The 14,336-nt window shown below is 42.7% G+C and overlaps 1 protein-coding gene across 1 annotated transcript in view; it reads left to right on the forward strand.

Annotated features, from left to right (window-relative positions):
- itga10 (integrin, alpha 10) overlaps positions 1-14,336 on the forward strand; it is a 25,334-nt gene continuing 10,998 nt past the window's right edge. Inside the window, exons 1-7 of the mRNA XM_071469524.1 lie at positions 1-981; positions 6,721-6,832; positions 6,982-7,091; positions 7,202-7,290; positions 8,954-9,068; positions 9,170-9,297; positions 9,931-10,079. Coding sequence (XP_071325625.1) covers positions 930-981; positions 6,721-6,832; positions 6,982-7,091; positions 7,202-7,290; positions 8,954-9,068; positions 9,170-9,297; positions 9,931-10,079 — 755 coding nt within the window. The 5' untranslated portion in view covers positions 1-929. The remainder of the gene's footprint in view (positions 982-6,720; positions 6,833-6,981; positions 7,092-7,201; positions 7,291-8,953; positions 9,069-9,169; positions 9,298-9,930; positions 10,080-14,336) is intronic.

Consider the following 14,336-nt stretch of genomic DNA (forward strand, 5'->3'; position numbering starts at 1 on the left):
TGTGAACCAGTTGCCCAGTGAGGATGGAGGGAGGGGAGCTCTGAGGATAAATGCGCTCTTTCATTTCAAAGTGAGAGAAACCCGTTAGCCTGCTGGAGGCACATATTTACATCGCCAGGAAAAACAAGAGTTCTGAAGCGTTTCTATGAGAGTGATCGGGCAGGATCATGGATAACAAGTTATCAGGGGAACCGCGCACGACAACTCACCTCAAACTTTTGTCTTGATGGAGGGAGTTTGTGTCCACAGGAGAGCCTGATCTTCAAAGACGCGCTGCGCAGTCCGGGGGCATAAAGCGCGCTGCTGACGGGCCGTTTGGGAAGGTGCTGCACATTAGTGATGGTTTAATGACTGAACCGCGGCCTCTTGTTTGACGGGACAGGTGCGCTGATTTTCCACGCCAAAAATATGGGTCACTGAAGTGTCAACTAAGTTTTTTTTTTTTGTTGTTGTTTTGTTTTGGTTTGTTTTTTGCTTAATTCGTGGCAAACCTTCAGACGCCATAATACCTGCCCATCCAGTGTGGTGTCAGTCAGAAATGTTCCTGAAGGATCTTAAAGAAGTGGGAACGGCCTAGGTTTATTTTATTCTAATCTATACCTGACAGCTCGGTTCTGCTTTTGTAAACGGGCCGGTCCTGAAGTGAACCTCACGCCCGGACAGCAGACATGACACTGCAGCTCAGTTTGACAGGATTTTACTCACCTCTGGAGGAAAGAAGGAGCTGAAAGAGAGTGTGTTAATACGCTTGTGAGTGTGTGCGTGTGCGCCTGTGTGCGCCTGTGTGTGTGTGTGTGTGTGTGTGTGTGTGGTTGTGGTGGACGCCGATGTACTGCATTTCCACCGGCTCAGAGGAGGCCACTTTGTAAACAAGGAAAAAAAGGAAGAAAAATAGAAGAAAGAGAGACTGCTTTCATTCTGTTTCATAAATGGAGTTGCGTAAATACCTGTTGTGCCTGGAGTTCATCCTCCTTTGTAAAGGTAAGAACTACTTTTTAGTCCAGTTATTCGGTGGTATTTCAAAAAATTAATATTTTTTTAATGTTATGATTATTTGAGTCTAAACAGGATGGCAAATACTTTAGTCAGTAATCTGAAAGCTCTTTAATCTCTATGAAAAGTCAAACCCTTGTTCATGATTGATGCCTCTTCCCTCCCCAGTTGCTCTCCTGTCCTCCAGTGCTGTCTCACTGGGTGATATGGTCGTTAACCTCCACAACTTTTTCTTCTTTAACAGACAACATATGTGAATAATGGAGTCACACGTGCCTCCCCAGGTCCCAAAGAGCTTTATTCTGTGTGACAGTAAACGACTGACCTTGAAGACATTCCTAACATGACTGTGTGCAGTAGCGCAGAGAAGCAGGCATATTAAAACATATGGCCGCGCTCCATTTGCCAAACAGATCAAAACGTATAGGAAGTTGTGCATGAGTCCAACAAAGTGATGGTTCCTGGTTGAAAGTCTGATCCTTTCGTAAATCTATCAGTGATGTCTGTACTGAGGAAATATTTCATTCTCTTTGGAGGCCTTCAGCTACCAGAAGATGTCTGGAGCCATCATAGATATTTGCATGTATCCTCTGCCAAAAGGTTACTGGTTCATCTCCACTTACAGCTGACACCTTCTGACCCTGGCAGCTGTGTAATATGACCTCACAGGCCATATCAGCCATTTCCACCTCTTAGACTTGATGTCTAATGTGTCCCTAATAAGGCATCTATGCCACGAGTCTTTTCTCCACGAAACATGAACATCAGCTCCCCTCTGCTACTCATGTTCACTCTGGCAGAGTCGCCTCACACACCTCATTGAACCATTCCTGCTCACCATGAAAGAAACTGAAGAAAAAGACCATTGTTGTCTACCAAAACGTAGTGTTTATGCAGCCGATAAGCAGTGGTTGAACTGCCGCATTACAGCATGCAGCCATTAAGCAAAATTAGATCAACAGGGTGAGATATTATGGTGTGCAAGGCATGTTGACTTCGTATCAGCTCTGAATCAAACACACACAAAGCGTCTGTTTGATCTATAGATTAAGATGTTGGCATTTGTGCTAAATTTGAACTTTAGACTAAAGTCTGATTATCCAGGAGGCCAGTTTTCTTCTTATATGCAAAGTGCTTCTCATTCAGAAGCTGAGTAATTAACAAGGAATGCATGTACCGTTGAGTTTATTCATACTACACACTTATACACACACAGGCACACACACCTATTTACACATGCCAGCAACCAAATGTTGCCTGTGGTATGGTTTTACACATTACCCTCCATTAGCAGTTTAAATCAAGCATGTGTAGGGTAATTTTCCCCCTTTTTATACCACCTTTCCTTTCCTTAAATTTGTGCTTGTGTGCTTATGTGATTTTAGTTTGTGTGCGTGTGTATATGTGTGTGATGTTTTTAGCTTGTGCATGTGTCATACAGGAACATGTAGCTGAGGGAGTATGTGTGTAATGTTAATGGTTTCAGCAGAGCTCCCCTGATGTGGGCAGCAGGCATCCCATGTCTGTTACACTCTGTAATGCTTTACTGAGATGTCGAACACAGGTGTGTGTGTGTGTGTGTGTGTGTGTGTGTGTGTGTGTGTGTGCCTTAACTCCATTTCAGCCATTCATAAATTCTTGCTATTATTCTCCCAGCTATCTCCTTGTGTTTTTTTACTCTCCTATCATTTGCTGACATTCATTCCTATACTCCCCCTCTTCCTCTTCTTCCACCCCCATTCCCCACGAGAGGGTGACAGAGATGAGAACAGAACACATTTGAGATAATGGAGAGAAAATCTGTGAAAGAGTGAGAAGAGGTGAAACGCCGGGGGATGGGGGGTTGCATGGGAAATCTTATGAGTCAGTTATATAAAGATGATAGAAACAGACAATCAAGTAGACATCTCAACTACCAGACCTTTCACAGAGGTGCTGTAAGTCAGGGATGTAAAGTAAAGAGCATGAACAAAGGACCAAGAAGTGTGTGTGTGTTTTGGGGGGGGGTTCAAATATCATAGTCCAATTAAAACAACACACATCAATGTCTTTGCATGCTGCTGTAAGTGCTGGCATGTCTCTAAAGTATCCAAAACACTGAAGTGCTTATAGCCTACTACACACACAACCATACACACTGAGCAGCAGTGCCCAGAGCCGAATGTGTGGTTGAGAGAATCTGGACTCAGTTTGGCTTGATAAATGTTTGCCGCCAGTTGTCATGGTGATGGGTGGTCAGACAGCCTGTGGTAGAGTGTCATATATAAACCCCAATGAAAATGAAGCCAGAGGAGGGAGGACAGGACAGGGAAAACAGGGAATGATGGTACTGTTTTGTGGGAGTCTGAGGGGCTGGCAAGGGAGCAGGGGGCCTTGTGGTAGACTTACAGAGTTTGTGTCTCTGTGTGTTATAGGAGAGAGGGTAAAAAAGGGGGAGCATTCATGGTTTATGAGAGAATGAGTGAACTCGGAGGATGAAGGAGAAAATCAGTAGCAGGAGCTGTTATCAGAGGCCTGGTTTGTTGTGGAAAGAAATTTGGAATTGGAGAGGGTGGGTGACGCTGCCACAAGAAAGGCAGAAAACTTTTACAAAGCTGTGTGTAAGAAGGGTGGTGGTAGAGAATAAAAGGGAAAAACTTGTTGCAGAAGTTGGGATAGAGAGATTTTTATTCATTCTAGCCATGAAAATGGAAGATTTAGTGTTAAGGAATTATTGTATCCTTGCCTACGCATATTCCCATTGGTGAGGTGTATTAAACATCTGTGTAGAATCAGAGAAATGGCTGAATCTCTGATTCAACCACTGGGGGTTTGGACATTGAATTATTGGAAGCTCATACAGATCTACGAGGTGAACAGAAACAAGAGACTAAGAAACTAAGAGACTCCAGCCATACTAGCGACTCTGTGAGATTATTTAGGCACAGGCGTGCTAAATGCTAATGTTGGCATACTGCCATACTGCGATACTAAGCAGATATAATGAATAAGTTTAGCATTTTACCGTACTGACATTTGCTAGTTTAGCACTAAATACTAAAAACAGCTGAGGCTGATGGAAATGTTGTTAGTTTTATGTCGTCATAAACCAAAGGATTGAACCAATTGAAATTTTGACGAGGAAGGTAACATTACCAGGCATAGCATTTCAAATTCTGCCTCCAACCAGATAAATCCACTATGCTAGCAAACATGTGTTTTTTAGGGTCTGGGTGGGTATAAAACCTTTTGCACATTGTACACGTTCATCTTCATGCCTTTCATCTCTCTGTGGGTTCTCCATCATAGTTTGACTGGCCATTGCGACTAACGGGACAAATCCTTGTTGTTCGCACCAGCAATGGGCCGGTGTCAAATCCGCTGCCACATCAGTCGGCTAGTGTGCCGTTAAAACATCCATAACGTTTTTTCTGGTCCTGCCAGTCTCTGTCCCGTTGATAAGTCCTGTTCTCAATTTCCTTCCTAGTCTGAGCGTGCAGTCTCCACCACTTGAGGGCCTTACCAATGTTAATGCAACTCTTCACCCTTTCCAGATCAGAGAACCTCTTTTTCAATTTTTGTTCTTCTGACCTCCTGCGCTTTGGCTGTTCTTCGGCCATCTCTCCATCTTGACAGTGCAGCTATGTTGTGGAGTATATTCCGTCGTCGCACTGCCACTGAAGAAATTTCTTCCATGCGCTTGCTTTGTCCTCCGGTCTCTGCAATGGTCTCTCATCTGCAATCTCCCCTCCCCTTGCAGGGAAGCAAGGGAAGAATGCTCCTTCTCCTTCCCAGGTTAATCCTTGAATTGGCACTATATTCGGCACGTGCCGGATTTACCATCTCTCACTCCCACTGCCCCCTTTCGCCCATCTCCTCTCTTCGCGGTTTCTTTACCTTGTCCTGTTCACAAACACGAGGGCCCACTGTTGCTGACTGGCTGGAATAGTGCTCTGTGACTTGGTGCTAGCCACTTTGTCTATTACCCACTTCCAGAGCCAGGACCGTGTAGGAACACTGGATCTTTTTTTCAGTGCACACACAGAGAGGACAGCTAATGAACAATGAAGAGATATTAACTTGATTTGATAAGAAGTGTATCAGATTCCAATCGCTTACGCTTCTTTTTACTTGAAAACACAGAACTTATGAACCTCATGGTGGTGATCAACGAGAGGTCAGGGCATCTCCAGTGTCACTAGGCTTCATCATCTGGGGAATGGACATGATTATCTGTGCAAAATTTCATGGCAATCCATGTCACAGTTGATGAGTTGTTTTGAAGAAGACCGACTAAGGGACCAGCATTGCCATCTTTGTAGCCATACATGTCAAGTAAGTAAATTTGGGAACAATAAGAAACAGAACTGATTGAAAATACAATGACATTACAAGAAAATTAAGAGCAAGTTGAAGAAATCGCAGTATGTGCATGCAGGAGTAGAGATGGAAGAGAAATGGTGAACATATCTAGTTTCTCACTCAAAACCAAGTGGAATCCCCCTCTGATTGGCCTGGCTGAGGTAACTGTCTGTGTGTGTCGGTGTGTATTTGTGGGGACGTATCTGTATACAAGTGTGTGAGTAGCGGGTGTATAACCACAGCAGCAGTGTTCTGGTCTTGTTCTCCATCCAGAACTACTTTTCTCCAGTGGAATCACTGAGTTATGTACAGTATGAGAGTTACCCCAGGATGCTGCTAAATTACATGTCAAGTCAAATTTATTTAGAAAGTCCCTTAAACGAAACACACCCTGCTTTTCAAGGCTACAAATGACATACAGTAGATACACACATGCGGACAGTTAAATACGTATTGTCAAGAGCTTCATGGTGTTTCTGAGACTGACTTCTGTGGTAGGAATTGTCCGTTTATAGCAAATGGTTCTTACAGTCAGGTCCCTGCTCTCTCAGGGAGATCTTGAATAATCTGAGCAGCAGTGAGTTTATTTACAGAAACCAGGAACAATCTCTGATGAGGGCAAGGTCGCCCTAAGTGTTTGATGAAAGAAGTATGATATATTGGAGAAGAATTATGCGACTCCACTGAACTTATATGAAAATCTACTTAGAAATTAGAAGTTCTATGTTGCTGCCAAAGATTCATTAATCCTTAATTTATCCTTATGTATATATATTATTGAATTTCAACCATCCATTGACTTAATCTCACTTTGTCGATAATTCTAGCAGAAAACATTTTATTGATGTACCTGTGCCTTTATGTTACTGTATTTAGGGTTTTCCTGCAGACAGAGAAAATAAGCCACTTGTCTTTCATTTGCCAGTTAGAACTAGTTTTCAGTTTACACCTAAGTGTTCGCAACTCAGTGAACTTTCTGACTACCATCTTGCTGCTCTCTGTGTCTTTAGTCTTCCTCACCTCTCTCTCTCTATGCATGAAGGGCAGGCTTGTGTGTCATAACAGGGAGCTTACTATACTCCATAGTTTTTCTAACCCACACCCTTCTCTGCCTTATGCCTCTTCTCTCCGCTCTCCTCTCCCTCTTTCCCCTCAGACTGAACTCCTTTTTTCCTCCGTGGTTGCCTTTGGTCACTCTGTTTATCCACATTTTCAACCCCCCTCCTAGTCTCTCTCCCAGCACACTCTCCAGGGCCAAGAGGGAAAATGATAATCTAACTCTGCACCATAGATGTGACTACAGTTGTGTACAGTTTACAGCTCCATGTTTTGCATGTTTTAATTCACTTTAAAGTCTTATGAGTATTATTATGTTATGTCTTCCAGAGTTGTGTCAGTGTTTCAACATAGATGTAAAGCATCCACGCATCTTCACCGGTCCGGAGGACGCTCTGTTTGGCTTTTCTGTTTTACAGCATGAAGTGGACGGAGAGAAGTCGTAAGTGTGTCTGAGACTGCGTGAGGGAGAAAGACAGACAAAAAAATAAACAGAGAGAAGGAAACAAATAATTAAACTGTCATATTTCTTACACAAAGAGGATGCACGAGGATGTTTTGGTGATAACGGGCTCTGTCATTATGTTCAAGAATGCTGGTTGGTGCTCCCTGGGATGGGCCGCCCAACAACAGGAAAGGAGACGTGTACAAGTGCACTGTGGGAGAGGAGAAGAACTCAAACTGCAGCAAAGTGAATCTAGGTGAGAGAAACAAATGACCTGAGCAAAATCAGCTATCCATGAAAAAATTCACATCGAGTTTAGATATAAACTGTCACCTCATTCTAAACCGGTCTGTCCATCTATCCCAGGTGAAAGTGCTCTTCAGAACGTTTCCAAAAACCTGAGGAATTCTCATCTGGGAATGACTCTCACTCCAGACTCACCTGATGGTTTCCTGGTATGTAGTCTAAACACTGGGAAACAAGGCTTTTTTATTTTTGTTACGTGGGCATTGTGAGACTTATGTGGGAGCCTGAAGGGATGTGGTGAGAGCAGATTTGAATGAATCATTTCAGTTGGCATATTTTTATTTGACTCTAGATGCCACCATGTGCAGGTAACTGATCCCCCAGTTCCAAAAAAAAGTCCAGAACAAATTCCCAGCACCCAAGGCACCCTCTTCAAATTACATTTATTAAACAGACAGCACCAAATTACAAATGATTACATAAACTCCACCTCCACCCGGGCATCCACCTGTAGGCTCTTTGTCTACCTTCCTGTAATGGGGACATTATTATCGTCACTCTGTGCCTCCTTTTCTGCCGAGCTTGGGAGTGATGATAATTATCCATTTCATGTAAGTTTGCAGTTTTGTGACTTAATTCTAACTCGTGTCTGAGTCTCACATCTCAAGTCTCCAGCTCTGATACACACATCTACTTGTTGCTCTCCAGTCCTGAATTCTCCAGTTCTTTGGCTTCTGGCTTTCACATGAACACACTTCTGCAACAACGTGTGTGTGCTGTGTGTGCAGTATGTGTGTGTGTTTGCACGGTAGTTACTCTTCTCAATATATACGTGCATATATGTGTGTGTGTGTGTGTGTGTTAGACAACCATGCTTGCGTGTCTTAGTGTTTGCCAGGTTTATACTGCTGCTCCGGGTGTGGAGTAATTTAATGTGTGTGTGTGTGTGTGTGTGTGTGTGTGTGTCTTAACTCCAGTGGTCAGGTCTATAACAGGATCGGAATGCGTCTCCGGCCTTTTGTTAATGACAGACCTACCAAAAGCCATAGCACCTCTCTCGCTTTTCTCCGTCTTCCTCCCCTTCTCTCATCCCTCTCTCATCCCTTCTTCCCTGCCTGTCTGTGTTCCTGAGGAGAAACCCGTCCATAATGACAGGGCAAGAAAAACCAGGATGTTTCTCTTTCTCTCATTCAACCCCATTTCACCCCACTTTCGGTCTACCTCCTTTGTCTCTTGGCTGTATGCGCGAGTTTCTCTTTTATCTCCTCTCTCCACGCTCTCCCCTTATTCTGCCCTCTTAGTATGAAAGCCAAATAAATGGCATGCTTTGAAGACAGAAATATTTGAAATGTGAACCACCCCCCAACCCCCACCCCCAACCCCACACTCACTCCCTTACATTTAGCACAATCAGATTTAAATTGCTCCTCCGGTCTGGTGTTCCAGCTCTGTTAAACCACTCATGACAACAGTGACTGCCAACATGTCAACAATAGTCTCTCTGCCTCTCCCTCATTTTTCTTTGACCCAAACCACACTATTGTAGTTTTTCCATGACTTACTCCCTCTTATGAATTGTTTTCTTTTTGTTCCCTGTCTACCCTCATTTTGGGTTTTTTTGTGTGTTTATACTTGGGTCACCCGGTGACATATGTCTACGTGTTTAAACCCTTTGATAACAACCAAATAACCACCTACACGTCTTGAGAGCGGAACACAAATACTTAAAAATGTAAACTGCTCAAATTGACTGAAAATGCTCCCGAAATTGCTTCACCTGTAAAACAGATGCTGTTGTGTGTGTCCCTCTGTGTGTGTATGTATGTATGTGTGTGTGTGTGTGTGTGTGTGTGTGTGCTTGTGGTTTGGCAGGCATGTGCCCCTCTGTGGTCTCAGGAGTGTGGTACGTCTATGTTCAGCACTGGTATCTGTGCCTCTGTCAGCGATGACCTAGAACCAAGAGAGACCATCGCTCCAACAGCGCAAAGTAACCGCACATTTGCACACACACTCACACTGAAACAGACAAACATGCTGCATTGGCCTCCCTTAGCTAACCAAATATTTTTCAACTCCCACATGTGGCAGGGTGCTCCACATACATGGACATCGTGATCGTGCTGGATGGCTCCAACAGTATCTACCCCTGGTACGAGGTCCAGAACTTCCTCAGCAACATCCTCAGCAAGTTCCACATCAGCTCGGACCAGATGCAGGTAAAAGTGCAAATCTACGTTCGTTTGCACTGCCTATAAATATTATTTACATAGGAAATGGAAACTTGTGGGTTTGAATTTGAGTTTTGTCTCACACTTAAATCTCTGGGACCCGTTAGCTGTTGGCCAGAACATTAAGGCAAACTATTCCCTTGAGTCAAAACATGCACAGTGTGACACATATAAAGAACCAGTTTGGCAAATATGACCAGAATGAATTGCAGAAGTAATGTAAGGGGACATGAGCTGAGCTAGCTTGAGGTTGAGGAGGAATGGAAGCTGGCAGGGGGGGATCTGGGGACATCGTTCTAGCCAAACAAGAGGAGTGAAGAGAGGGGGTTTGGGTTTGAAAGGGGATGTTGGGGGGGGGGTTAAGGGGTAGCAGGCAAGTGAGGTGAAGAGGAAATACCTCTGGTTTTTGAATGAATTCAAAAGTTCCCCAAGTGCACTGTTTGCTTTAAGAACAGGATTGGTACTTAAAAAGATAGTTCACTCCAGAAACATGAGTCTCAGATGTTGCTTTCCACAACTATGTGCCAGCACAACCATGAACATGTGGCATTGTTGAAATGCTTGCGTGTTTGTGTGTGTGTATGCGTGCATGCGTGTGTGTGTGTGTGTGTGTACATTCAGGTTGGTATACTGCAGTATGGCGAGGTAGCAGTCCATGAGTGGTCTCTGAAGGACTACCAGACCACACAGGAGGTGGTAGAGGCTGCCAAAAACATCAGCCGTCAGGAGGGACGAGAGACACGCACTGCATATGCCATCCACATGGCCTGGTAGGCCCGTCAATCACTGTTTCTTTGCTCTTACTGGCTGATCCTTCTCATATTAGAACATACTGTAGATTTGGCTGGCTCACTGGAAACTGTCTGGCTGTTTAGATTTTGGTGTAACATTCTTAGAGGTTTTCTCCAAATATATCTGTATGTAATTTGTAGTTATAGTGATAATCAGATCTATTTTCTTCTAGTCTGTTCTTTTTTCCAATGATATGCTCCAGCATAATCCCATCAGGCTGCTTTTGATTTATGGTTCACCAGGCTATCAGAAGAATTATATTCAATGTCACGGGGTACTTAGAGCTCCTCTAATCAATATTTTTGGTGACACTAATATTTTAGCTTAACAGTAGATCACATGACTGTGTGTAAAGTGAAAGGAGTAACTGCTCTTATGAAACACTTCCCTCCAGCTGTAGCAGGTAGCTGTTTTCAGCAAAAAGGCTCTGACAAAGCCGCTGTATGCTACCTGCCCAGCTCCAGGAGTGTGTGCTGTGGCCAAGTGACCAAAAAAACTTTGAATGGAGGTTTAAACTAAAGGTTTAAATTAAAGGTTAAACTAAGCTGTTTATAGTGTTTTTGGAAGAATGTGCCATCTCCAGTTACTGACAAGCACTATAAAAGTGATAAAACCCAGATAATATGTGTGGAGTAGATCATCTACTCTAACTAGCAGTGAAAAGTATATTTGTAGGTACCTCTACTTAACTTGGGTATTCCCATTTTATGTTACTTTATCCAAATAACTTGTAATCCAAGTAACTTGTTGCTGAAGTAGAATTAATACAGCTTTCTTTCAAAGTGGTATTGCCAATTTTGCTCAAGCAGAGAATCTCAGTGCTTCTTACACCACTGTCTTTAAATTCTCTCCTCTTCATTACTCCTGGCTGTATTGTTCCCTGGTCTGTCATCACCTTCATGACTTCTCTTCATAGAAGTATGTTGGGGGGTGTTTAAGTTTGTAACCCAAGTCTAAAGAAACAGCTCCATAGGTTGAGGGTCAGTGAAAACCTCTGAGTCTTAAAATATCTCTTTCTTTTCAAAATAAAATTCCTGCTTTATTAAAGTCATACCCACATAGAGCACCACACCCAGACCTGATGTGTGGCCATGACTTCCATTTTGGGATGTGTGTTTTGGATAGGTGTTCTACTTAGGCGCGCACGTACACACACACACACGCACACACGCACACACACACACACACACACACACACACACACACACACACACACACACACAGGTAATTGGAGAGTTCCTGCCTCTGGTACATTTAAAGGTAAAAGTTAACATTTAAAAGGTAGTTGAAAAGCAGTGACTGGAAAATGGAGCCATTAAAATTGTGTAACTGTGGCCTTAAAACACCAGTGACGGGAAAATTAGACAACACTGCTACACACTCTGGCCACTCTCTACCTCTTCCTGTGACTAGCTTTCCCCACTGACTGATGGGGAAGTAGACTCATCAGTAGACTCATCAGGGCCCATTCCTAAAAAAGAAATATAGCACTTAAACTACTGTAAATTTTCTTATCTAGGTGTGTGAAATCTGAAATCAGGCCTAGGTTACAGTTTCTAGAATAATGTTAGATTTATTTGATAACAAAATAAAACAATTTACATTGAGATTTATACAAACATATGTACTCCCTCTCATACTTACACACACACACACACACACACACACTCACACTCACACACAGATGGACAGATAGCAGTGCTGGTACTGGGCAGGAAAGTGACGGGGTAGAAAAACAGTGAGATTAGCTGAGCTGGACTAGCTGGCTGCTGGCTCAGCACAGCTGCAGGTGTGGCACGGCCTGACCCAGCCTGGTCAGCCAAGAAGTGCTGCTACAGCTGTAAAAATATACACGCAGATATGTACAGTATACACATACATGGATGAATACCCCCTCACACATCAGGGACTCAGGCCATACACATTCACATGCTATAGTTTTCATTTTTATGATCATCAAAGACATTAACTGCATTCATTCCTTGACCCCTTAACTTCAACTTTAACAGCATGTTTGACTTTTGACCTTTACCCCTAACCTTGTCCTTATTATAAACTTAACCCTAAACCTGAGCACTTGGCTAAAATAGCTCTTAAAAGAACAGAAGCCATGCAAACTGTTACTTCTGCTACACTATATATAACTTGATTCACAAATGCTAAAAAAGTAGTGAGGACAGGGGGAAACAAATTTAAAAAAAAAACCTTGAAAACAATAAAAAGCTGAACAAAACAACAGTTTGCAATAGAGAGGGGAAAATTGGACCACACAGAGCCACTGTGAGCAAGACTGGCTGAAATTAGCAGAAAAGATCTCAAAGAAGAATAAGTTGACTGATGAAAACTTGACAACTAAATGACCAACTTAATACTAAAATGCAACAAGAAATTGCCACTAGACAAGAAATTCACCGCAAACCCACAGAAAATAATAGTTTAAAGAGACTTGACTCTCAAAAGATTTGAATTGACCTAACTACAAAACAAAAATATTCAAGCTTCAAGTTCTGACGTGGTAAAATCCCCACTACAGATAAATAAATACATAAAATACATGGAGGTTTAACTTGACCACACAGTTCAAATATTAGTTTATCTATTAAGAGTTCTCTCTTAAATTGTCAAACTATTCCTTTGGTTATTAGGCCTACACTTATTAGGCCTACACTTTGAAGTGAATTGGATTCAGCCTTTAAACCAAAACCTTGAGAAAGTCACTGATCCCCACGCTGCTCCTGATATGTCGATCTGCGTGGGGCTAAAGTATGAACATTTACCAAAATGAATGTAATGTAATGAAAATGTTCAAATGCAGTCTTGTGGCTGTGACCACTCAGAGACGTAAAAGACTTACAACTGACTTTCAGTTTGCTTCTAACGGTTTGATGTGACCTAACTTGGATTTCCCCTGTAGAACTGAACTTGCTGCTCTATGGTCACACACATGCTGAAAACCACAAACACTTGATGCATTTCATGTCTCCTTACATTTTACCATACACACACTTACTGCAAATAGCACATATGTTTTCTTCCTGTGCAGTAGGGCACAGTGTAATGTTGACATGTAAATGACAGTAATGTAGATTGTACAGTTTCAAGGCAGAGTAGATGACAGACTGATGCATGAACATCAAACAACCCTCTACAATTGGATTAGCTACTGATTTTTATATTGCTCCACCCGTCTGAGACACTCTTAGTCACCCACACACATACACATGAAAGTACACACACAGACCGCTGCGCTGTGTCATTACCATACTACTGTGACTCCATAAAATGGGTAGTAAATACAACCAGGCCTCCCAATTAGCTCTACTCACTTTCTCTCCTCTTTCATCTCCCCTTCCCACTTTCCTATCTCCTTGTTTCTTTCATCCAAATGTTCCCTCTTGTTTTTATTCTACCTTCCTCTCTTACCTATTTATGTCTGTCTTGTCTCATTGTTTATCCCCACCTTTCCTCTACTGCCCTGCTCCCTCTTTGGTTTCTTTCTCTCTCCTACAAGTTTGTTTCATTGCACACTTCATAAGATCTTAATACCACATCAAAACAGGATTCGCACTTCTTAGTTTTAACATTCATCTTCATTATACAGTCTTTTATCGCTCTTTCAATTCTTTTAAACTGGTTTTACAGCCCCATTTGATTAGTTTCAGTTACCTTTTTTTTTTTGCTCATCTTCTTTCATCCTTTTCTCTAGCTATCTTTTCTTTTATCATCTTCCCCATTCTTTTACTCATCTATTTGTTCTTCTTCTTTCTTTTACTTCCACTCCTCTCTTCTGTTTTCTCCTTTCCTCTCCTTCTTTGCACCCTATGTAATTTGCAGACTGCATAGGGGAAACAGTTGTTTTTAACTCTGAGTTTCTTGCGGCTGACCACAATGTTATATTTAGGCAAGGGCTGGAGTTAGGCCTGAAAATGACTGAGTTCACTAGCAGTGACCACTCTTCCCAGATCACTGTGTGCGTGTGTGTGTGTGTGTGTGTGTGTGCGTGTGTGAGTGCATGTGTGTGGTGGTCTGAGGCTTACCAACCCTATTCAACACTTGAAGCAGGTCCTGCTGAGAACAGGTTTCCTGCAGACAAACAGGGTGTGGCTTGGGTCTGTTGGTGTGTGTTTGTCATTAAGGTTTCCTCTCTGTATCATGGCACAACCGGATGGGAATGCACAGATGCAGTCACTGTACGCAATGACAAATGCACGCTGCAGGCAGTGACCAATTTGAGT

This window comes from Trachinotus anak, unplaced genomic scaffold, assembly GCF_046630095.1.
Source record: "Trachinotus anak isolate AG129_WGS33_773 ecotype Australia unplaced genomic scaffold, CSIRO_AGI_Tana_v1 ptg000032l, whole genome shotgun sequence".
In the NCBI taxonomy this organism is placed as follows: Eukaryota; Metazoa; Chordata; class Actinopteri; order Carangiformes; family Carangidae; genus Trachinotus; species Trachinotus anak.